Here is a 24,928-nt window from a genome sequence, read left to right as displayed (position 1 = left end):
GAGACCTTCCTCCTATAGAGTCTTTGGGAGGAAGAGGAGGCTCTTTGTGCTGGAGACCATTTGTTCAACAGCTCAGTGTGTTCGGCTTGTTGGGCTTTCGGGCTTTTTGGGGTTTTTATATATGTGAATCCAAACTTTGTCTTTAAAAGTTTTGTTGTTTTAAAACCCACTTTTCATTTTCCCAGGCAAAACTTATCTCACCCGTGCACCAGATTACAATAACAAATTAGATTTACACTGCTCTGCTTGAAGCGTTAATTCCCATTCGACCTCTCCTCCGAGGCTGTGGTGATGTATTTCCTCTGATATTATTTCTTTGAGCTGAAGTTTTTTTACCATATGTCGGAGAAACTGTGGGATTTCGTAAATTTATCAGTTACTTCTGCCTCCTGCCGCCTCGTCTGACTAACGTGTTTATGAGCAATGAACCAACCAACAGATGTTTGGGAAACTTGTAACCGGAAGAGAAGGCTGTGTTCATGTGCGAGCGGTTTAAGTGGCGAACATGAGTCTGTGATTAAGTCACGCTTTGCTGAATTACACCTTTAGCGCCGAAGGTAGAAAACACTTTTTAGTTTTGTAAAACTCTCTCTCTCTCTACAATTTCCAATCTGATCCAGCGTCGGTCTCTCGTATCAAATTTCCACCTGACCAATTGTAAACACGATTATTACTTCTGCGAGGAAAGGACAATAGCCCACCCCCCCACTCCGCAGCCGCTGTGGCTGTTCTGTGAGGCGATGGTAGGCGGTTGGAATCTGAAGCCAACGGGTCTGCAGACATCCACCACAGTTCTTAAGATTGAGATACATTTATTTGTCCCAAACACATGCACAGACATGCACAAGCACACTCATGCAAGGAGGGAAATGTAACCTCTGCTTTTAACCCATCTGGTGCAGGACACACAGAGCAGTGGGCAGCCACGTACGGCGCCCGGGGAGCAGATGTTGGGGGAGTAAGGTGCCTTGCTCCGGGGCACTAGACAGGGTAGGGAGAACCCTCTTGGATTTTTGGACAGATCAATTCAGGTTCGTCTTTTTGTTGTTTCTCCGTGGAGTCGAACCAGAGACGAACCAGAGACCTTTTCTGCCCAAAGTCCAAGTTTCTGCCACTAGTCCACCGCCTCTCCACTATTCTTTGTTCTGTTCTTGGCGCTTTGATGCGTCTCCTCTTTCTGCACTGACGTTTTTCTTCTTCTTGCTAACAAGGACCATTCCGGGGTTGGGATTGGAATGGGGGGGGGGGGGGGGGGGGAGAGTGTTAAGTAAAGATAGCTGAGAGGCTTATAGTATTTAACACAGTATTCACAGGGGGAGTGGATAATGTGCGAGTCTGTGATTACCACGAGCGTGCTCACAATTCCAGCTCATACATGTAGATCAGTTTTGTTTGAGTGATGCGGCTTTAGAACCGCTCCGACAACACGTCCATAAAAGTGCCTCACGTTCTCCGGCCAGTGGTGATGGATATTCTTTCAGTATTAGTCCGTGTCGTCCATAAATCTGATTTTCTTTTTTTTTCTTTCAGCTCACACTCCCGTCGATAGATGTTCTCAGCTCGTCTCAGTTGTGTTATTCACATCATTTAACGATGCGACATCTCACAAGTAATAAACAAGTGTTTGCTCAGGATATTTTCAGGCAACATATTAATTGAATTACAGCCCGATTATGCACGATGGCCCCCCCCCCCAGGTCCTGTGAACGTATCTTGACGGAGAAGTCGTGTTTTCTCTTTCTCTCGCTCTCCGCCCGGCGGCTGTGTGTGTTTATCGGCCCCGTGCAGATCACAGCAGCTTAACCCCTTCACGTCTTCTGGGCACATTTCAATCACAAGGAGTGAACTCACCTATGCAAATTGGCGCTCGCTCGTTAGATCAGAAACGACCCGAAGCAAAGGGAGGAAAGACGGCGGCTCTTCAGGAGACAAGAGTGTAATTAAACAGCGGAGCCTCCATTACCTGTGTTTACATTTCACGCTCTTTTATTCTCTTTATGAGGAGGAGAGAGCTGCTGCTGCTGCGGGGGGGGGGGGGGGGGGGGGGGGGGGTCAGAGATACCGTTTGTTATTCTGGGATGGACGCGGCAGCTCTGCAGCTCGTGGAAATGTCATGCTACCTCTACGGATCGGAGGAGACGTCAGTCGCTTCCATCGCTCTGGAGTTGAACCTTTTAAAATTGATGTAATCGACCGCTGTGCTTGTTGACCAGCTCGTTTTCTCTGCACTTATATGATGAGCTGAAAACATTACACAAGGACTCACATCACCACAAAGCCTCATTTCTATCTTAGAAACTATCTTAACTGTCAGCTGCATGAGCCGGTTCGACCTGTTGGTGGAGACCTGGGGTAAAAGGAGCTGTTAAAGGAACGTTTGGATTTATTACACCTTCCGATCATCATCAGTTAGAGTTTCGGCCACTAAATCAGTGAAAATGTCATATATAATTATAATGTTGTATTTGACAAATGAATGGCTGGAGTCTGGGAACACTTTTCAAAGGTCAAACAGTGTGTGCCCACTTACTTAAAAGTAGTTTATGTAGAGGTAACCAAATGTGATTGGCTCCAAGATATTTGATATAATATCTAAAAACAAAGTAAAACAGTTTACAAATATAGATATTCCAAAACATTCAATATATTTGTGATGGCAGCTGATGGTGGATCGTGATCGTTCCAGAAATATACATCTCAAGAACCGTTCATCTTCTCATTTAACTCAAGGACGTGTCACTCCTTTACCTCCATGTCCCTCCTCCTCTCCGCTCACTCCTCTTTGCTTTACCATATGATGTTAAAACCATCGCGATCAACACAAACCAGTTGATTGTGAGGTCAGCGTTGTTGGCACGCTGCACACGCAAGCGTCTCAGAACCGAGGCGGAGCGAATATGTGAGTTCAGAGGAACTATCACACGAGTGGGTTAAGATTCCACTCACTGACATTTTCTGTTTTTCGTCGGTGGGACTTGGCAGCACGTTGGGATTCAGAAAGCCGTGTCCTTGCTGAACAATGGGAGTGGAATATTGAGTTTGGCCCCATTACAAATTCAACCCCCCCCCCCACCACCACCTCTCTTCTTTCTTTTTACCACTATAGATAATGCTCATTGATCTGTGAAATTATGAGCTCCCATTAGAAAGGCGCTGCCACATAACTCAGAGCGTCTGAACTCTCAATCACTCAGCTGAAAATCCTAAAGCCCAAAAAACGGTAATTTACATCACAATGCAGCACATTGATTTAGATGGAGAGGTGCGTTAAGAGATTCTTAACGACCGCAGACGCCCTCAGGTCTGTTATAGGCATTGTTATGATTAAAAAATGCCAAGGAGATCTGATCTCGGGAGGCCGGCACATACCGGCAATCGTCTCACGCCGATCAATCCGTGCGTCTCTGAGAAAGAAATCGTAAATGTTTATTGACGGACGCGGCGGATCAAAGCAGAACCTCTTCCATTTATAATGTGACGCCGGCGCCGGGAATGTGAGCTGCATAGAGCGGCGGCAGAATTGAATGGAAGATGTTCATCATCCACTCGTCTCTGAATACAGATGTTATCAAAGCAACTCAATACTTGTCTCTCGGCCGCAGCGAGCACGAGAGGAAAAAAACGATTCAATTAATCTCAGGATCGGAAAATATCAGAGAGAACTGACAGATCTGTGGGAGCCTATTGATGTTTGACATGTAAAGAAGCGAGCGGCATAACTGAACAGGCTCTGATTGGCAGAGCTGCACTGCGTCGGGAGCAGGAGCCCGGAGTCTCCTTGAACCTCGTCCGGCTCACTTACGTCCCGATAAGTGCTCGGATTGATCCAGAGTTCATTTCCTCGCCGTCGCCGCCGCCTTCCAGCGAAAATCTCCTATAATTGCTGCAGGGGCGCAATGTTGTATTTGGACAACATCCAGTCAGTTTGCTCCAGATAATCTGCCGCGCCTTGCATTTTTAATTTGACCCCCTGTAGCAGTTTGTCGGCGCCTCACATTAAAGCCCGTTCGCTTTTATCGACGCACAAATTGAAAGCATTGATTAGTGGTGGAGGTCAAAGGTCGACGACAAATTGCTTTTTTCCCGAAAACACCTCATCGCTCCGCACTAATAAACCTCATCACTTCACACTAATAAGGTTTTTTATCCTCATCATTAGCAAAATGAAGATGGAAATCGATGGAATTTACATCCGCAGCCTTTTGCTGATGCAAAGCACAAACACACACACACACACACACAGCTGGAAAATACGACAATTTTATCAAATCATTTTACAATGACGCGTGTGTTTGTGTTCAGGAATCCACATGTTCTTCTATCGGCAATTTTTCCCTCATAATAAAATCATCATCATAATATTGACGAATTGTTTTATACCTTGTATTACTGTGTATATATATATGCATATTTATTTCATTCCTATTTATTCAATGTATTAACTTTTAATGTATCAACTTTTTTATTGTACCCTCGGCACCATTGAAAATGAGGGTCTTATCCCTCAATGTGTCTTCCGAGGCTTAAATAAATATTCAATCAATTCAATCAATCTCAAGGAAACATTACCAATCGGTCCCGGTAATAAAATGTTGTGCATGCGAACGGGCGCTGCGGCGATATGTGGGTCACAATGAGGACTTTGTGCAGCCTGTGCAGACGGCCCTTTGATAAATGAAAGTCAACTGAATCGTGGCAGACCGCCGGAATGAATAGGAGAGCAAACACCATTAGAGTCAGTAGAAGCAGAGCACGCCGGCCTCAATAAATACACAAAACATAGAGGTGTAGTGTTTGGGGTAGATTTTACACAACACTTATACTAGAAAGACAGAAAGAGAGCAGGATAGTTACATTTCTGATAACATTAGTTATAAGTACTAACTACAAATTACAGCTGCTGTTAATGTGCTGAGTTTTCTTGGTATTTGGTCGTAGAGGAATTTAAATAATCGCCATGATCAAGGTGTTGAATTAAAGGTTTGCAGTCTGCAGCACATTCATTCCAGTCGTATCAATGCTTCAGTGAAAAACAGAAATGTCAGCTTCATGCTGGTGCAACCGAAATCGTTATATGATTTCTGGGGGCCGCTGTTTGAAGATATTTCAGTCGGGTGCTCGTGATAACAACAAAAATGTTGCAGTTTTGTCGGCACCGAATTTCATTCGATCAACAGACTCTGAGACATTTGGATAATGAGGGAAAAACATCAACATCATTGTCCTCAGTCCTTCTCCAGTGGAAATCAAGATTTAAAAATGTTCACATGATGCAATTGTGCCTTTTTTATACGATAGAAGTCAGTAAACAAACCAGTTTAAACAAAACTGATTCAGACAGGTAAGATTTGTGATGTCACAAAACAAACTAACCATCCTATCAACCTGTGAGTGGGACTCCTCGCCTGCAGGTGGTGCTGTGGGGGTGGGTCAGGAAATAAGGAAGGAAGGTAAAGAGTAAGATTTAAGTCAATTTAAGGCAACATGAAAAACCTGTCGATATGTAATTATGAGGAAGTAAAGAGAGTGTTTGCAGGATTCATCCTCTGGTGACCATGAACAATTGAAATCAGTGAACTCAGACTAAACTGGTGGAGACATCTCGTTCCCCTCAGTTAAAGAAAAGAGAAAAAGGTCAATAATAAATGATACAAGCATCATAATATATTTATTATCGTTACAATATCGTTGTCAACGGTCTTTACAAGTTGGTAGTAGAATCATTCTTTTCAACCACATCTGTGTTGTCTGGTAGATTCTGTGAGACAGTTCATTGCTTGACAAAAGTTGAGTTTCACACATTACAGATGAGTCTGTCTTCCCTCATAATTCATGTATTTTCTTGGATTCATGCCATCGTGCAGAAAAACATCTGTCGCTGGATCTGCTTCTGGTCAAAGATGCACACACACAAACACACACACACACACACACACACACACACACACACACACACACACACACAGACCCACACAGATCGTGCCGTGGTGTACTAATGAATCTTCAAGCTGAATAAGACGCTGGAACTGTTCACGAATCCCCCTCAAGTCTGAGAAATTTGCTGATTTAAGCTATTCGGGGGAAAATAAATTAAAAAAACTGACAGAGATAAACCTAAATTGGTTTCCTCTTCTTAGATCTGCAAGGAATCCCAAATATCTCCTCTGCTTGCTTTGCAGTAATGTCGTGCAATTGATTTCTCCTCCATCTTGTTAGATTAGATAGATAATTGAACTGGTTTTAAAACAGACGTTCCCTCAATATCTCTGTCTGGATCTAATCTGAATTACATAAGAGTTTCAAACTGCAGCCAGTATTGCTTTGGATGTGTAGTTATCCAAATGTAATACGATTTAAGAAAAGGTCTAAGCATCTAAGTGTCCCCATGCCTTGAGATGTTTATGCACCAATTCAACGATACATGGTAAGTTAATATTGTTGTCACATTATTGTTTATCTGTTTACTAGTTGGCATGCAGCATGGTCCAGGAGTTTATCCACCCTTGTTTGTCCCCCAAGCCTCTATTTGGATATTTTGTTTTTGTTCAATATGGTATATTTATTTTTATCAATTGCTAATTCATTTTATTTTTATTTTCTTTCAGTGACCTGTATGTGGCAGTGCAAACATTGTGTTGCTTGGGAGAGTGGTAGGTTCAAATGACTAAAACATTATAAACTAAATCATCATCATGGAAGAGGCAAACATAATTCTGTAACTTCTAAATGTGAGTTATGTGAATGCAGTGACTGTCACACCGCGGTGAGGTTTGTCTTGTCTTGGGGTTTTTGTCTCGTAACTTCCTGTTTTATTTTGAAATCCTAACTCTCCTCTCGTTTCAGGTCACTTGCCCTTCCTCATGTGTCACCGGTCTGATTGTCTCTGAGTGTTTCCACCTGTTCCCTTCACCCTCATGTGCTTATAGTCTGCGTCTCCCCTTTGTCTTGTGCCGAAGTGTTTCGTTCTTGTTCGTGCACCTAAGCCTTACCCACAGTCATTGTCGCCTTTGCCAAAGAGTTTCTTGCTACGCCACGTAAGTTGTTTTCTGTTTCCTCCTTGAGAGTGATTTTTTGTTTGTTAAAGTTTTCCAGTTTAGCTTTGTGTTGTTTGTAAACTGTTTTTCTTCCCTTTTGGAGCGATTTATGTTAAGAGAGATTTAGTTAGTTTGTTGAGCCTCCGGTTTAGGTGAGCCTTTTCTTTTGCCCCATTTATTAGTAGTTTGTTTTTTCTCCTTCGGGAGCGCTTTTGATTTCTTGCTCTTGCCATTTGTTTGTCCTCCTTCGGGAGTGGTTTATGTTTAAAAGCTTTTTCTTTTTTAGTGTATGTTTTGTATTTATTAGGAAGTTTTTTTTCCCCAGTTATTGCTTGCCAAGTATTATAGTATTATATAGATATAGTTAGTGAGATTTTCATAGCCTTCTTGTTTGTCACTCTGCATTGAGGTTCTGAAATCAATAAAGTGTGCTGGTACGTGATATTCTCTGCTTCTGAGTCCTCATTCCAGTCCAGGCCTGACAGTGACCTCTCCACAGAGAGATTTTTTTTTTTGTTCATATTGGAACACATCTTCAAAGTAATGAGACTGTTAGTTGTGTGTTTCTTGGTTGCCCTTTCAAGACAAATATTTACAGCACATTTTATACACACAAAAAGAGAAAGCATCCACACACAATAAAAGATTTAAAAGCCAGTGTAGTTGCATTTGTGTCCCCATTGCAAGTGTCAGATACCTCTGATAATGTGAGGGCTGGCTGTTCTGCTGATGGATCATATGGAGATGTTGAAACTGAGTCAGTGACAGAAAGTGATGATGGTGTTGTTGAAAACGTGCCCGAACTAATTGAGCGAAAAATAGCCATAATATCATTAAAATTGGAAAAGATATTTCCTATTCCAGCAAAAGTCGTAGATGAGTCACTGGAAGAGTTGCATTTTTGTTAAGTTCAGCTAGTGACAGTCACAAAGCGTACAGTTACAGAAATGTTCCAAAGCCATAACCTCTATATTGGTCAGGCTGTTATTGAAGAACTTGCCAAAACTGTGTGTTTCTAACCCTGTGGCTAAACTTTTGGGAAAGTTTGTCCCTCTCGCCTCTTCTTACAAAAGAAAGCAACAAGCTAAATGTTAGGGTTGTAGAGCCTATTGAATATTTATTTGTAGAACAAAAGAGGTCATTTCATTACATCCCTTTATTACAGTCAGTGAAGGAAATACTTAGTCAAAGTAAATGACTGGATAGAGCAGTTCTAGTGGAACTCTTTTGAGCCCCTCACCGAAACTGAAATCTCACATTCGAGAAGGACAGAGAGAGCACATATTTACTGGCTTGATGTGTTAAATTCACAGCAGAAATTGAGGAGGATAAATATGATAAACAAAAACATAAAATCCTGCAAAACTGAAATGCATTGGGCTTTGTCCTTTTTCTTTCCAGGAGCACGTTCACAGCGAGGTGTGAAGTTGAAGCACCCTGGGAGACTGAGTTCTGGAAGCTCATCTTTGTCTCCAGAACAAAGAAGACATGTGGTCTCAGGCTTTGGCTTCACATGTCGGCCCAACTATTGTTCACATCTATTAGGTCCCAGCATTTAAAAAAGTAATAATCATGAATAAACATGTATATATATCTCAATTTAAAAACCTGAAACTGAGTGTGAAATACTACTTAATGAGAGATAATGTTATATTTACATTACAACTTAAAAAAGGTCAAGACTCTGTTTCTATTTCATGGTTTTTATCACAATATTAAATCACATCATTAGGCTGCTGTTAAATAAATACTTTTACAAACAGAATCATTTTGGCTTCTTCACATCAAACAGACAAATGTTCATATATGTTGGATTATTTCACATGTGAACAGACTTTATGTGATTAAACATGAATCATGTCTCATGTGTTATTTTTTAATAAAGTTTGTTGAATGTGAACAATGATCAGCTGTTATTCATAAATGTGCTTTTATGTGGATCTTCATCAGTTTGCTCGACTTCATGGATCCACACAAAATCTAAATGATAGAAAACATTTCCATGGTAATAAAATACAAACCAAATATAAAGATCAGAAATTAATCAAATATTTTTACACACGTGGAAAAGTCGACAGTAGAAATAAAAATGAGTGAGAACTAAAAGGAGAAATAAACAAAGCATTAGAATAATGAGTTTAATTTTTAAATTCAGCAGATTTCTCTTGAAGAAATAAACGATGAATAAAATCTTTATCTCTAACTGCTCTGATCCAGTGTCACGGAGACATTCACAGGTAACAGCTTTACGGGATCTGAAATGCTAAAGTATGGAAACATCTTCTGACTAAAAGTGTGTTTGAAGGTTTGAATGTGTTTGTTACTATCTAGATCAGAGAACAACAGTTCTCCTCTGTTCCAGTCCAGTTTCACTCTGATCCTCTGGATCTTCTGCACAGAGAGAACAGATGATCCTGATGGTGACAGTGTGTAGTATTTACCTTCTTTGAACCCTATTCTCCATGTTCCAGACTGTATGCCTCCCTTCCTCTCGACAGGCTCTGCTGACACTCCCAGGAACCAGCATGGACTGTCTCCAACCAGGACGTCCCAGCTGTGAGTCCCTGAGTTAAAACCCTCAGATCCCAGGACTGAGGCGTAAGTATCAAACCTCTCTGGATTTTCAGGAAGCTTCTGTCTCGCTCCTTGTCTCACACTGGTCAGATCTTCAGACAGGACGAGCCATGGATTAGCAGAGTTTGGGTCCAGAACCACAGGACTGTAGGAGACCACGTCCTTCATCTTGTTCCAGATGTTGTAGCTCAGGTTGCCCAGATGTTTGGCCTCGTCTATCAGAGCTCCTGAGGCCAGCTGTGGATCATCCAGCAGGGGGCGCTGCTGGACTCGTTCCACTGCAGTCTTGTAGTTGAGCAGGAACGAGACGTCTTCAGCTCTCAGCTCGTCCTCTGTGGTTCTGATTGTGTCTGAAAGAGCCGTTATGTCTCTGCTCAGAGACTCAATCTTCTCCTTCATCATCCGACTCTTCTGCTCCTCTTCCTCCTTCAGTGCAGCCATCCTGGCCTCCTCTTCCTCCTCCAGAAACTGATGAAGCTTTTTAAACTGCTCCTTGATCTGCGTCTCTGTGAGTCCAGCCTGGTCCTTAATGTGTTTTGCTGTTTGTTCAAACTCTACTTTAACACGTTCAAAACACTGTAACTTCTTCTTCAAGGGCTCCAGAGTTTCCTGAAGTTGCTTCTTGTGTTGTTGTGCAGCTTCATCGATGGGTCTGAATCTGTGGTCAGGGTGTTTTTCTGAATCTCTGCAGATGAGACACACTGGCTGCTGATGGTCCAGACAGAAGAGTCTGAGTTTCTCTGAGTGCTGACTGCAGAGAGCAGGTGAAGAGCTCTGATCTCTCTCCTGTAAGAAGGTCTCACACAGGTTCTTCAACACCAGGCTAACAGGTGGTTCAATCATTGAATGTCTTCTCTTACAAAGTGGACACTCTTTTACTTCTTTGTCTTTCCACCAGCTCTTCACACAGTCTTTACAGAAGCTGTGGCTACATGACAGAACAACAGGATCTGTGAAGACATCTTGGCAGACGGCACAGCAGAGATCCTCTTCTAATCTGGAAGCCATTGAGTCTCCAGGTGAAGCTGAAAACAGACAGTCAGTCAGTCACAGCTCCACGAACTTCACTGAGGTTCACTTCCTGCCTGAGTTGAGGTGTTTGTTGAGTCTGTGACGTGCTGAAGTCTTTTTAAAGAAACAGAAGCAAAGTGCAAACAAATGGACACATTGTCAGAAAATTAAGATGGTTTCATAAATTCAAATCAGCTCAAGTTTGCTCATTAATTTGTGTGTGAGTGCAGTAAAAAGTATGACACCATCAAATGATTGTACATTTTGTCGTGATTGTTATAACTTACGTGTGACCCTTAATACAGTGTGACTTTGGGCATTCAGTAATTGTGGCTGTCAGAAACATATTTAGTACAAGACATAAAGATTCCTTTGATCTATGACCACTGACACTGTCACTGCAGGAGTGTAGTTGTTGTTTACGGTTCAGCATCAAAGGATTCATGGTCCGTGTATGACCGCGATACAGAACGTTGTGCTTTAATGGCGTGTAATCCAACTTTGATGCCACGCCACAGTAAAACCGTGTGACGAAAAATTGATCTTTGAATAACTTTATATCCCCATCTTCATCTTGTAGTCATGACACTCATCTCAATTTGAAGTTGATCTGACATAAGCCCTGATACAAGTACCTCAAAGTAAAAATGTGGAACATGGCCAAAATGGAGAGAGATGTTTTTGTTCATATTGGAACACATCTTCAAAGTCAAGAGTCTGTTAGTTGTGTGTTTCTTGGTTGCCCTTTCATGACAAATACTTACAGCACATTTTATACACACAAAAAGAGAAAGCATCCACACACACTTAAAGATTTAAAAGCCAGTGTAGTTGCATTTGTGTCCCCAATGCAAGTGTCAGATACCTCTGATAATGTGAGGGCTGGCTGTTCTGCTGATGGATCATATGGAGATGTTGAAACTGAGTTAGTGACAGAAAGTGATGATGGTGTTGTTGAAAACGTGCTCAAACTAATTTAGCGAAAAAAAGCCGTGATATTATTACAATTGGAAAAGATATTTCCTTTTCCAGCAAAAGGCGTAGATGAGTTATTGGAAGAGTTGCATTTTTGTTGTTAAGTTCAGCTAGTGTGCCTGTCACAAAGCATACAGTTACAGAAATAGTCCAAAGCCATAACCTCCATATTGGTCAGGCTGTTATTGAAGAACTTGCCAAAACTGTGTGTGTTTCTAACCCTGTGACTAAACTTTTGGGAAAGTTTGTCCCTCTCGCCTCGTCTTACATAAGAAAGCAACAAGCTAAATGTTAGGGTTATAGAGCCTATTGAATATTTATTTGTAGACCAAAAGAGGTCATTTCATTACATCCCTTTATTACAGTCAGTGCAGGAAATACTTAGTCACAATAAATGACTGGATAGTGCAGTTCTAGTGGAACTCTTTTGAGCCCCTCACCGAAACTGAAATCCCACATTCGAGAAGGACTAGGAGAGCACATATTTACTTGCTTGATGTGTTAAATTCACAGCAGAAATTAAGGAGGATAAATATGATAAACAAAAACATAAAATCCTGCAAAACTGAAATGCATTGGGCTTTGTCCTTCTTTTTCTTTCCAGGAGCACGTTCACAGCGAGGTGTGAAGTTGAAGCACCCTGGGAGACTGAGTTCTGGAAGCTCATCTTTGTCTCCAGAACAAAGAAGACATTTGGTCTCAGGCTCTGTCTTCACATGTCGGCCCAACTATTGTTCACATCTATTAGGTCCCAGCATTTAAATAAGTAATAATCATGAATAAACATGTATATATATCTCAATTTAAAAACCTGAAACTATCTGAGTGTTAAATCCTACTTAATGACAGATAATATTATATTTACATTACATCTTAAAAAAGGGCAGAACTGTTTCTATTTCTTAGTTTTTATTATTTTTATCACAATATTAAATCACATCACTAGGCTGCTGTTGAAAAAATACTTTTACAAACAAATCATTTTGGCTTCATCACATCAAACAGACAAATGTTCATATATGTTGGATTATTTCACATGTGAACAGACTTTATGTGATTAAACATGAATCATGTCTCATGTGTGAGTTTTAATAAAGTTTGTTGATTGTGAACAATGATCAGCTGTTGATAAATGTGTTTTTATGTGGATCTTCATCAGTTTGTTCGACTTCATGGATTCACACAAAATCTAAATGATAGAAAACATTTTCCATGGAAATAAAAAACAAAGGAAATACAAAAGATCAGAAGATATTGAAATCTTTTTCCACACGGAGTAAAGTCAACAGTACAAATAAAAATGAGTGAGAAGTAAAAGGAGAAATAAACAAAGCTTTAGAAATAATGAGTTTAACATTTAAATTCAGCAGATTTCTCTTGAAGAAATAAAAGATGAATAAAACATTTATCTCTAACTGCTCTGATCCAGCATCACAGAGACATTCACAGGTAACAGCTTCACTGGGTGATGATGATCTTCAGTGTTAAAGATTGGAAACATCTTCTGAGTGAAAGTGTGTTTGAAGGTGTGAATGTGTTTGTTAGTATCAGGATCAGAGAACGACAGTTCTCCTCTGTTCCAGTCCAGTTTCACTCTGACCCTCTGGATCTTCTCCACAGAGAGATCATATGATTCTGTTGGTGACTCTGCTAAGTATATACCTTCATATAACCATATTCTCCATGTTCCAGACTGTTTGTCTCCCTTCCTCTCGACAGACTCTGCTGACACTCCCAGGAACCAGTGTGTACCGTCTCCAACCAGTACGTCCCAGCTGTGAGTCCCTGAGTTAAAACCCTCAGATCCCAAGACTAAGGCGTATTCATCAAACCTCTCTGGATTGTCAGGAAGCTTCTGTTTCTTTCCTCGTCTCAAACTGGTCAGATCTTCAGACAGGACGAGTCCTGGATTAGCAGAGTTTGGGTCCAGAACCACAGGACTGTAGGAGACCACGTCCTTCATCTTGTTCCAGATGTTGAATCTCAGGTTGCCCAGATGTTTGGCCTCGTCTATCAGAGCTCCTGAGGCCAGCTGTGGATCACCCAGCAGGGGGCGCTGCTGGACTCGTTCTACTGCAGTCTTGTAGTTGAGCAGGAACGAGAAGTCTTCAGCTCTCAGCTCGTCCTCTGTGGTTCTGATTGTGTCAGAAAGAGCTGTTATGTCTCTGCTCAGAGACTCAATCTTTTCCTTCATCATCCGACTCTTCTTCTCCTCTTCCTCCCTCAGTGCAGCCATTCTGGCCTCCTCTTCCTCCTCCAGAAACCGATGAAGCTTTTTAAACTCTTCCTTGATCTGTGTCTCTGTGAGTCCGGCCTGGACGTTAATGTGTTTTGCTATTTGTTCAAACGTTACTTTAACACGTTCAAAACTCTGTAACTTCTCCTTCAAGGGCTCCAGAGTTTCCTGAAGTTGCTTCTTGTGTTGTTGTGCAGCTTCATCGATGGGTCTGATTCTGTGGCCGGTGTGTTTTTCTGAATCTCTGCAGATGAGACACACTGGCTGCTGATGGTCCAGACAGAAGAGTTTGAGTTTCTCTGAGTGCAGACTGCAGAGAGCAGGTGAAGAGCTCTGATCTCTCTCCTGTAAGAAGGTCTCACACAGGTTCTTTAACACCAGGTTAGGTGGTTCCATCTTTGAAGATCTTCTCTTACAAAGTGGACACTCTTTTACTTCTTTGTCTTTCCACCAGCTCTTCACACAGTCTTTACAGAAGCTGTGGCTACAAGACAGAATGACAGGATCTCTGAAGACATCACGGCAGACGGCACAGCAGAGATCCTCTTCTAATCTGGAAGCCATTGAGTCTCCAGGTGAAGCTGAAAACAGACAGTGAGTCAGTCACAGCTCCATGAACTTCACTGAGGTTTACTTCCTGTCTGAGTCGAGGTGTTTGTTAAACTCACGGTCAGTGTGTGGAGCGTTGGCAGGTTGTAGTTTCACTCTTCTCTCCTGTAGCTGGACTCACTCAGGACGTTTGGTCCAGTTTGGTTTAGTTTGGTTTGGAAGGTGAATGGGATCGTCTGGTTTTCAGCCTGCGTCTCTTCCGGGAGGAACAGATGTTTCCTGGTTTCTCAGGTGTGTCAGGAGAGGGAGGAGCTTGAGATGCTGGATGATTAAACCTGTAAAACCTGAAACAAATGTACAAGCAGCTTTGCTGCCAGTAAAAACTATGCACCCCCCCTTTTGGACTGCACTCTCACAGTTTTACTCTTAACTGTGCCAGATTAATCTGCCTGTGCAATATAAACGGTTCATGTGCAATACATTCACTGTACACATTCATACACTGCACATCTCGTTGCTGTCTCTACACTGTATACATTAGTTTATTTTTCATTCATATATTTCTATATTTTTAAATTCCTCTGTTCTTGCTTAGAGTAACATTACAGTTTTTCTCAATTGGTTTGGCTCATTTCACGAAACAGAAATGACATTCTCAAAACTACACGTGCAAACCTCCAAACCACTGGGCACTTGTTCACAAAAGATCGGAATATCTCATTCCTTTAATCAAATTGCAATTGTATTTGCACATCCTTGCACATGACAAGTACTTTTGCCTACAACTTGCACAAGTTTCAAATGATTGAGGACACCTTTGCAAACGGTTAGGTACAATTGCCTTCAGTTAACCCAATTACCAATTGAATATATCTTGCTGGTCTAAACTGACTGTTGCTTCTCAGTCAAGTGGTTGTTCTCTGCAGAACATGTTGGCATAATTTCCTTGTGTACATCATCACCTGCACAATTGTTCACTCCACTGTCAAAATCTTTCAGGCACATAATACCATGAAAAACATTATGGTATATACTGTAGTATGGATCTCTTGGATCATCGGCTTAATTTTCAGGTGCAACTAGAACATCGGAGTTTCAAACATCCAACCACTAATCACACAGTAAGTTTAGTTAGCTGACAGGTGCTATCCAGGAGCATAAATGCTTCCATCAAATATCTAGAGCTTGACCAAGTTCAGTACAATTCATGAACATGGAAGCACCTGGCCAGGGAAACGACCAAGGGCAACTGCCTGCTCGAGGAAGAGGCCGAGGAGGACGAAGACAACAAGCTGTGGCTTCCACCATGGCCCGCTCATCAGGGCGTGGTTCACTGCCCATCCAAGAATGCTGATGGTGCTATTATCACCTTACTCTCCATTCCTCAATCCTGTCGAGGAGTTTTTATCTGCATGGAGGTGGAGGGTCTATGAGTATCGGGCTCAAAACCAGAGGTCCCTTCTCCAGGCAATGGATTCTGCTTGTGGTGATGTCACAGCAGAGCAGTGTCAGGGATGGTTGCAGCATGCACGCCGATTCTTCCCCACCCCCCCCCCCACCCCCCGTTGCATAGCAAGGGAGAACATCAGATGTGATGTTGATGAAAAACTGTGGCCAGACAGACATGAGCGCGAGGATGAGCAGGAGAGTGAGGATGAAAACTAGTGAAACTCCAGCTTTGCTTTACTTTCTTACTGTATGTGTTGTTAGTGTAGGCTATACCTAATTTTAGTTCTGATGTGCTTACTGTTTGACAGTATATTGTGCTGTACACATTTTCTGTTGCTGTAACCACGATGTATGGCAATTACTGTCACAATTTCCATGGCAGTATGAGTGCAATTAAGTATTATATGTGAAACCTTGAATTAATCTTTTTTCTGTTTACACATAGTATTCTGGAAAGAAAACATCTACTGTAACCATTCAGTGTCAAAGGACTGAGCCAAGATTGAAATGTGCACATGAGGGATATTTCTATGGTCCACTGCCATACTGACAAAACATCTAAACATCTTGACCTGTAGTGTTTAAACAATGCCAAAGGGACTTTTCATTTTGGGGGCACTGACTAGTTGTATGAGAAAAGGATTTAGTTTTGACAGATGAGTTGTCTGTTTTGGGAGAGATATGACCTTTTGCAGGTGTGCCATGCAGTTTTGCTGAACCATCCAGGTTATTATGGCAAATGTATTTAAAGCTTTGAGAATGTCCTTATTTTTCCGAGAGATGAGCCACAGCAATCGAGAAGGAACTGTTCCTTTTGGGGGCACTGACTATTTATATAAGAAAATGATTTGGTTTTGAAGCTTGAGTTAACTGTTTTGGGTGAGATATGACCTTTTGAAGGTGATCTATGTAGTTGTACTGAACCATATAGGCTATTTTGCCAATTGCACTTAGAGCTCTGAGAATGTCATTTCTGTTTCGTGAAATGAGCCAAAGCAATGGAGAAAAACTGTAATACCACTAAGGCGTTTCCAAACTAAAACGCTCGATGTGCTCACAGGTGTTTTGTCTCTGCATCAGTTTTAATCTCCGTCCAACACGTCTAACACGCCTGCAGAGATCATGTGACCACTCACATGCACGTCCCCCTCGACACAGGTTGTTGGAATAACATCTGTAAACAGTTGGTTCTGCAGATTGGAAGTTTTATTAAAATTCAAGTGTCCATTTTGTTCTTCATGATGCAAGAACCCTGGTGTTTTGTTCAGTTCTGTTTGAGTTACAATGCAGAAGATGTGTTATCCCATCACTGCAGAGAGGGGGCGCTGCAGTAGTCAACTGGAGTCTTGGCGAAGAAGAAGCAGCGGAAATGAGGCAGTTGTGTTATGTAAGAGGGAAATTTAAAACTCAACGGTGTAGAACAGAAATGAATAAAACCAACGAGAGCCAGAGGAACATGAGCTGAACAGAGCCGAACTTAAAGTAAGTTCATGGACGTTTTCTCACTAACACGTTGTTTGAATCCGATAAAACCAAGTGAAGCTTGTTCCTTGTGTTTTGAATCGATGCTCTCTGTCACGTTCACTTCACTTAAATCTCTGTTTCCCACAAACACCCGTGTTACATCTGTAGATCATTATTTGTGAATAATCACTTATTTTCACTCTCGTTCTATTAATTTACCTCGTCAACTTTTATATTAGTATTTTAATATTCAACGTCACATTTAGCTTCAGTAAAGAAAAGCTCCACAGTCTCTGGGCTACAGTGAGGATGATGAATAAGAATATGAGTATTATGTTGATTCTAATGTACTGTGTGTGTACTTGTGTTGTTATACATGTATTTGTGTTTTTCTTCCATCAACCTGCAGATGAACACTAGCCTGCATCATTAAATCTGATCCATTATATGATGGACTCCATCACACTTGTTAATTAATGTGCATTTTCCTTTTTAATTCCATGAATACGAAAATGCAGCAGATTGCGTGAGTGAAGCTGTAGTGAAGTTAATCAAACCGCTGCAGCGAACAGACACAAAGATGAACTTTGTATTTCATCTATTACAGATAACACAGAAAATATAAACTGTAATTCTATGTTCAAAAGACACCGTAGAGACAAAGGTGAGAGTATCAGTAACACACAGCATGGAACATGGTATAGTTCAAATTTCTATTTTTGTTTTTGTATTATCATCGTTTGTGTGGATAAGGAAACTACAAGAATGAAATCTCCCATCTCCACATCTCACTGTAGTCATCAAGAGTTAATTTATATAGAGATATAATGGTTTGTCAAAACAATACTTACCCTCACTTGTTAACTTCAGGTCAGACATATGTTTAACTTTTCACACTAAATATATAGAAAATAATATCAGTGATAGTTGTGATTTGTAGATGAAATATCAGGAGACGATGCACCTTCAGCATTTAGGAGGAATTTAAATATTGAAGCTGAACTAAACCTCTGTTGTTTTGTTGTTGAGGATTGAATGAAAACACTTTGACAGACACAATCATTTTGGCTTGATATTTACATCTCAACTTAACAAATCTCAGAACTCTGTTTCTGTTTCATAGTTTTTATTATTTTTATCACAATATTAAATCACATCACTAGGCTGCTGTTGAAAAAACACTTTTACAGACAGAATCATTTTTGGCTTTATCACATCAAACAGACAAATGTTCATATATGTTGGATTATTTCACATGTGAACCGACTTTATGTGATTAAACATGAATCATGTTTCATGTGTGAGTTTGAATAAAGTTTGTTGAATGTGAACAATGATCAGCTGTTGATAAATGTGTTTTTATGTGGATCTTCATCAGTTTGTTCGACTTCATGGATCCACACAAAATCTAAATGATAGAAAACATTTTCCATGGAAATAAAAAACAAAGGAAATACAAAAGATCAGAAGATATTGAAATCTTTTTCCACACGTAGTAAAGTCGACAGTAGAAATAAAAATGAGTGAGAAGTAAAAGGAGAAATAAACAAAGCTTTAGAAATAATGAGTTTAACATTTAAATTCATCAGATTTCTCTTGGATAAATAAACACGATGAATAAAATCTTTATCTCTAACGGTTCTGATCCAGCGTCACAGAGACTTTCACAGGTAATGTTAAAGGTAGGTATGTATATGAGCGGCCGAGCTCGGTGTAAATAACTCTAAGGAGTACTTGGCGATTCAGGTAGAAGAGGGGATTTTATTATTCCCACAAAGTAAGGCCGACAAGGCAGAATTATGAAAGTAAATATAAAATAAAACAAAAGAGCGAAAAACAAACACTTCGAAATAAGAAAATAAATAGGCACAGTGGCCAAAATAAATAATTACAATAACAATATACTGTTTAAGCAAACACTTAAAATGGAGAGCTCTCAGACTTACGTCCCTATAACAGCAGCTCTCCTAGACTCACGTCTTCCCACGTCCGGCCTCCTCAACTCAATGAACAGCCCGGCTTAAATGGGACTAACCACGCCCCTTACAATTGGAACATTCCAATATACCATTAAACACAGGGGTGTCCCAGGTAAGGCCAGCTTCATAGCTTTAATCAGCTTAAACACTAAAACTCCATATGGCTGTCAACATAACCGGCAACATATTTACACATAACTGTTCCATGAAGGCATAGCCTACTAGTAATACAACAGATTGTATACAGACCCAGTTCACAGACACGTAACACACACAGAAAACATTTATACATAAAACACGTGTCAACAGGACAGTATATTGGTGCGGTGACGGTCGCCGTGCGCACCGACACACACGTAAACGGGGCAGTGCCATCACACAGCTTCATGTGATCTTTAATGTTAAAGTATGGAAACATCTTCTGAGTGAAAGTGTGTTTGAAGTTGTGAATGTGCTTGTTAGTATCTAGATCAGAGAACAACAGTTTTCCTCTGTTCCAGTCCAGTTTCACTCTGATCCTCTGGATCTTCTGCACCGAGAGAACAGATGATCCTGATGGTGACTCTGCGTAGTATTTACCTTTATAGAACCCTATTTTCCATATTCCAGACTGTTTGTTTCCCTTCCTCTCGACAGACTCTGCTGACACTCCCAGGAGCCAGTGTGTACTGTCTCCAACCAGGACGTCCCAGCTGTGAGTCCCTGAGTTAAAACCCTCAGATCCCAGGACTGAAGCTTTTATATCAAACCTCTCTGGATTGTCAGGAAGCTTCTGGCTCGCTCCTTGTCTCACACTGGTCAGATCTTCAGACAGGATGAGTCCTGGATTAGCAGAGTTTGGGTCCAGAACCACAGGACTGTAGGAGACCATGTCCTTCATCTTGTTCCAGATGTTGTGGCTCAGGTTGCCCAGATGTTTGGCCTTGTCTATCAGAGCTCCTGAGGCCAGCTGTGGATCATCCAGCAGGGGGCGCTGCTGGACTCGTTCCACTGCAGTCTTGTAGTTGAGCAGGAACGAGACGTTTTCAGCTCTCAGCTCGTCCTCTGTGGTTCTGATTGTGTCTGAAAGAGTTGTTATGTCTCTGCTCAGAGACTCAATCTTCTCCTTCATCATCCGACTCTTCTGCTCCTCTTCCTCCCTCAGTGCAGCCATCCTGGCCTCCTTATCCTCCTCCAGAAACTGATGAAGCTTTTTAAACTGTTCCTTGATCTGCGTCTCTGTGATTCCAGCCTGGTCCTTAATGTGTTTTGCTGTTTGTTCAAACTCTACTTTAACACGTTCAAAACACTGTAACTTCTTCTTCAAGGGCTCCAGAGTTTCCTGAAGTTGCTTCTTGTGTTGTTGTGCAGCTTCATCGATGGGTCTGAATCTGTGGTCAGGGTGTTTTTCTGAATCTCTGCAGATGAGACACACTGGCTGCTGATGGTCCAGACAGAAGAGTTTGAGTTTCTCTGAGTGCAGACTGCAGAGAGCATGTGAAGAGCTCTGATCTCTCTCCTGTAAGAAGGTCTCACACAGGTTCTTCAACACCAGGCTAACAGGTGGTTCAATCATTGAATGTCTTCTCTTACAAAGTGGACACTCTTTTACTTCTCTGTCTTTCCAGCAGCTCTTCACACAGTCTTTACAGAAGCTGTGGCTACATGACAGAACAACAGGATCTGTGAAGACATCTTGGCAGACGGCACAGCAGAGATCCTCTTCTAATCTGGAAGCCATCGAGTCTCCAGGTGAAGCTGAAAACAGACAGTCAGTCAGTCACAGCTCAACGAACTTCTCTGAGGTTCACTTCCTGCCTGAGTCGAGGTGTTTGTTGAGTCTGTGACGTGCTGAAGTCTTTTTAAAGAAACAAGCAAAGTGCAAACAAATGGACACATTGTCAGAAAATTAAAAGAGGGTTTCATAAATTCAAATTAGCTCAAGTTTGCTCGTTAATTTGTGTGTGAGTGCAGTAAAAAGTATGACATCATCAAATGATTGTACATTTTGTCGTGATTGTTATAACTTACGTGTGACCGTTAATACAGTGTGACTTTGGGCATTCAGTAATTGTGGCTGTCAGAAACATATTTAATACAAGACATATAGATTCCTTTGATCTATGACCACTGACACTGTCACTGCAGGAGTGGAGTTGTTGTCTACGGTTCAGCATCAAAGGATTCATGGTCCGTGTATGTCCGCGATACAGAACCTTGTGCTTTAATGGCGTGCAATCAAACTTTGATGCCACGCCACCGTAAAACCGTGTGACGAAAAATCGATCTTTGAATAACTTTATATCCCCATCTTCATCTTGTTGTGATGACACTCATCTCAATTTGAAGTTGATCTGACATAAGCCCTGATACAAGTACCTCAAAGTAAAAATGTGGAACATGGCCAAAATGGAGAGAGATGTTTTTGTTCATATTGGAACACTTCTTCAAAGTCAAGAGTCTGTTAGTTGTGTGTTTCTTGGTTGCCCTTTCATGACAAATACTTACAGCACATTTTATACACACAAAAAGAGAAAGCATCATCCACACACACTAAGATTTAAAAGCCAGTGTAGATGCATTTGTGTCCCCATTGCAAGTGTCAGATACCTCTGATAATGTGAGGGCTGGCTGTTCTGCTGATGGATTATATGGAGATGTTGAAACTGAGTCAATGACAGAAAGTGATGATGGTGTTGTTGAAAACGTGCCCGAACTAATTGAGCGAAAAATAGCCGTAATATTATTAAAATTGGAAAAGATATTTCCTATTCCAGCAAAAGTCGTAGATGAGTTTTTGGAATAGTTGCATTTTGTTGTTCAGTTCAGCTAGAGTGCCTGTCACAAAGCATACAGTTACAGAAATGTTCCAAAGCCATAACCTCCATATTGGTCAGGCTGTTATTGAAGAACTTGCCAAAACTGTGTGTGTTTCTACCCTGTGACTAAACTTTTGGGAAAGTTTGTCCCTCTCGCCTCGTCTTACATAAGAAAGCAACAAGCTAAATGTTAGGGTTGTAGAGCCTATTGAATATGTATTTGTAGACCAAAAGAGGTCATTTCATTACATCCCTTTATTACAGTCAGTGCAGGAAATACTTAGTCACAATAAATGACTGGATAGTGCAGTTCTAGTGGAACTCTTTTGAGCCCCTCACCGAAACTGAAATCCCACATTCGAGAAGGACTAGGAGAGCACATATTTACTTGCTTGATGTGTTAAATTCACAGCAGAAATTAAGGAGGATAAATATGATAAACAAAAACATAAAATCCTGCAAAACTGAAATGCATTGGGCTTTGTCCTTCTTTTTCTTTCCAGGAGCAAGTTCACAGCGAGGTGTGAAGTTGAAGCACCCTGGGAGACTGAGTTCTGGAAGCTCATCTTTGTCTCCAGAACAAAGAAGACATTTGGTCTCAGGCTTTGGCTTCACATGTAGGCACAACTATTGTTCAGAACTATTAGATCCCAGCATTTAAAAAAGTAATAATCATGAATAAACATGTATATATATCTCAATTTAAAAACCTGAAACTATCTGAGTTTTAAATCCTACTTAATGACAGATATTATATTTACATTACATCTTAAAAAAGGGCAGAACTCTGTTTCTATTTCTTAGTTTTTATTATTTTTATTACAATATTAAATCACATCACTAGGCTGCTGTTGAAAAAATTATTTTACAGACAGAATCATTTTGGCTTCATCACATCAAACAGACAAATGTTCATATATGTTGGATTATTTCACATGTGAACAGACTTTATGTGATTAAACATGAATCATGTCTCATGTGTGAGCTTGAATAAAGTTTTTTGAATGTGAACAATGATCAGCTGTTGATAAATGTGTTATTATGTGGATCTTCATTAGTTTTCTCGACTTCATGGATCCAACCAAAATCTAAATGATAGAAAACATTTTCCATGGAAATAAAAAACAAACCAAAGATAAAGATTAGAAAATAATGAAATGTTTTTACACGCGTGGAAAAGTCGACAGTAGAAATAAAAATGAGTGAGAAGTAAAAGGAGAAATAAACAAAGCTTTAGAAATAACAAGTTTAATATTTAAATTCAGCAGATTTCTCTTGAAGAAACAAACATGATGAATAAAACATTTATCTCTAACGGCTCTTATCCAGCGTCACAGAGACATTCACAGGTAACAGCTTCACTGGGTGAGGATGATCCACATTGTTAAAGTATGGAAACATCTTCTGAGTGAAAGTGTGTTTGAAGGTGTGAATGTGTTTGTTAGTATCAGGATCAGAGAACAACAGTTCTCCTCTGTTCCAGTCCAGTTTCACTCTGACCCTCTGGATCTTCTGCACAGAGAGAACAGATGATCCTGATGGTGACTTTGCTTAGTATTTACCTTCATAGAACCATATTCTCCATGTTCCAGACTGTTTGTCTCCCTTCCTCTGGACAGGCTCTGCTGACACTCCCAGGAACCAGTGTGTACTGTCTCCAACCAGGACATCCCAGCTGTGAGTCCCTGAGTTAAAACCCTCAGATCCCAGGACTGAGGCTTTTATATCAAACCTCTCTGGATTGTCAGGAAGCTTCTAGCTTGCTCCTTGTCTCAAACTGGTCAGATCTTCAGACAGGACGAGTACTGGAGGAGCAGAGTTTGGGTCCAGAACCACAGGACTGTAGGACACCACAGCCTTCATCTTGTTCCAGATGTTGAAGCTCAGGTTGCCCAGATGTTTGGCCTCGTCGATCAGAGCTCCTGAGGCCAGCTGTGGATCATCCAGCAGGGGGCGCTGCTGGATTCGTTCCACTGCAGTCTTGAAGTTGAGCAGGAACGAGACGTCTTCAGCTCTCAGCTCGTCCTCTGTGGTTCTGATTGTGTCTGAAAGAGTTGTTATGTCTCTGCTCAGAGACTCAATCTTCTCCTTCATCATCCGACTCTTCTGCTCCTCTTCCTCCCTCAGTGCAGCCATCCTGGCCTCCTCTTCCTCCTCCAGAAACTGATGAAGCTTTTTATACTGTTCCTTGATCTGCGTCTCTGTGATTCCGGCCTGGTCCTTAATGTGTTTTGCTGTTTGTTCAAACTCTACTTTAACACTTTCAAAACACTGTAACTTCTTCTTCAAGGGCTCCAGAGTTTCCTTAAGCTGCTTCTTGTGTTGTTGTGCAGCTTCATCGATGGGTCTGAATCTGTGGTCAGGGTGTTTTTCTGAATCTCTGCAGATGACACACACTGGCTGCTGATGGTCCAGACAGAAGAGTCTGAGTTTCTCTGAGTGCAGACTGCAGAGAGCAGGTGAAGAGCTCTGATCTCTCTCCTGTAAGAAGGTCTCACACAGGTTCTTTAACACCAGGCTAACAGGTGGTTCTGACTTTGAATGTCTTTTCTTACAAACTGGACACTCTTTTACTCCTTTGTCTTTCCACCAGCTCTTCACACAGTCTTTACAGAAGCTGTGGCTACATGACAGAACAACAGGATCTGTGAAGACATCATGGGAGACGACACAGCAGAGATCCTCTTCTAATCTGGAAGCCATTGAGTCTCCAGGTGAAGCTGAAAACAGACAGTCAGTCAGTCACAGCTCAACGAACTACTTCTGCTCCTCTTCCTCCCTCAGAGCAGCCATCCTGGCCTCCTCTTCCTCCTCCAGAAACTGATGAAGCTTTTTAAACTGCTCCTTGATCTGCGTCTC

The 24,928-nt window shown here is 41.2% G+C and overlaps 2 protein-coding genes and 1 pseudogene across 2 annotated transcripts; all 3 read right to left on the bottom strand.

Moving 5' to 3' along the window:
* Positions 1-9,233: 9,233 nt before the first annotated feature.
* Positions 9,234-14,523, bottom strand: LOC133010556 (E3 ubiquitin-protein ligase TRIM35-like). Its single transcript, XM_061078145.1, has 3 exons — positions 14,499-14,523; positions 13,015-14,411; positions 9,234-10,616 (listed from the first exon to the last, which is right to left on the bottom strand). The coding sequence occupies exons 2-3, from the start codon at positions 14,392-14,394 to the stop codon at positions 9,234-9,236; spliced, it is 2,763 nt and encodes a 920-aa protein (XP_060934128.1). The 5' UTR covers positions 14,395-14,411; positions 14,499-14,523.
* A 1,240-nt stretch (positions 14,524-15,763) lies between these two features.
* LOC133010554 (nuclear factor 7, ovary-like) lies at positions 15,764-20,991 on the bottom strand. Its single transcript, XM_061078143.1, has 2 exons — positions 19,603-20,991; positions 15,764-15,787 (listed from the first exon to the last, which is right to left on the bottom strand). The coding sequence occupies exons 1-2, from the start codon at positions 20,989-20,991 to the stop codon at positions 15,764-15,766; spliced, it is 1,413 nt and encodes a 470-aa protein (XP_060934126.1).
* A 1,413-nt stretch (positions 20,992-22,404) lies between these two features.
* LOC133010552 (E3 ubiquitin-protein ligase TRIM35-like) lies at positions 22,405-24,772 on the bottom strand (annotated as a pseudogene).
* Positions 24,773-24,928: the final 156 nt, after the last annotated feature.

This window comes from Limanda limanda, chromosome 9 (genome assembly GCF_963576545.1).
Source record: "Limanda limanda chromosome 9, fLimLim1.1, whole genome shotgun sequence".
In the NCBI taxonomy this organism is placed as follows: Eukaryota; Metazoa; Chordata; class Actinopteri; order Pleuronectiformes; family Pleuronectidae; genus Limanda; species Limanda limanda.
The sequence above is the reverse complement of the archived record's forward strand: the minus strand, read 5'-3'. Positions and strand labels throughout refer to the sequence as shown.

Excerpts from the sequence above, each read along its gene's own strand:
- LOC133010556 (XM_061078145.1), bottom strand. The coding sequence starts at position 14,394 with ATGGCTTCCAGATTAGAAGAGGATCTCTGCTGTGCCGTCTGCCGTGAT. Across the intron at positions 10,617-13,014 it reads TCTCTGTGATGCTGGATCAG|ATGGCTTCCAGATTAGAAGA; the intron begins AGCAGTTAGAGA and ends CCTGGAGACTCA.
- LOC133010554 (XM_061078143.1), bottom strand. The coding sequence starts at position 20,991 with ATGGCTTCCAGATTAGAAGAGGATCTCTGCTGTGCCGTCTGCCAAGAT. Across the intron at positions 15,788-19,602 it reads TGTCGGTGCGCACGGCGACC|ATAAAAACTCCTCGACAGGA; the intron begins GTCACCGCACCA and ends ACCTCCATGCAG.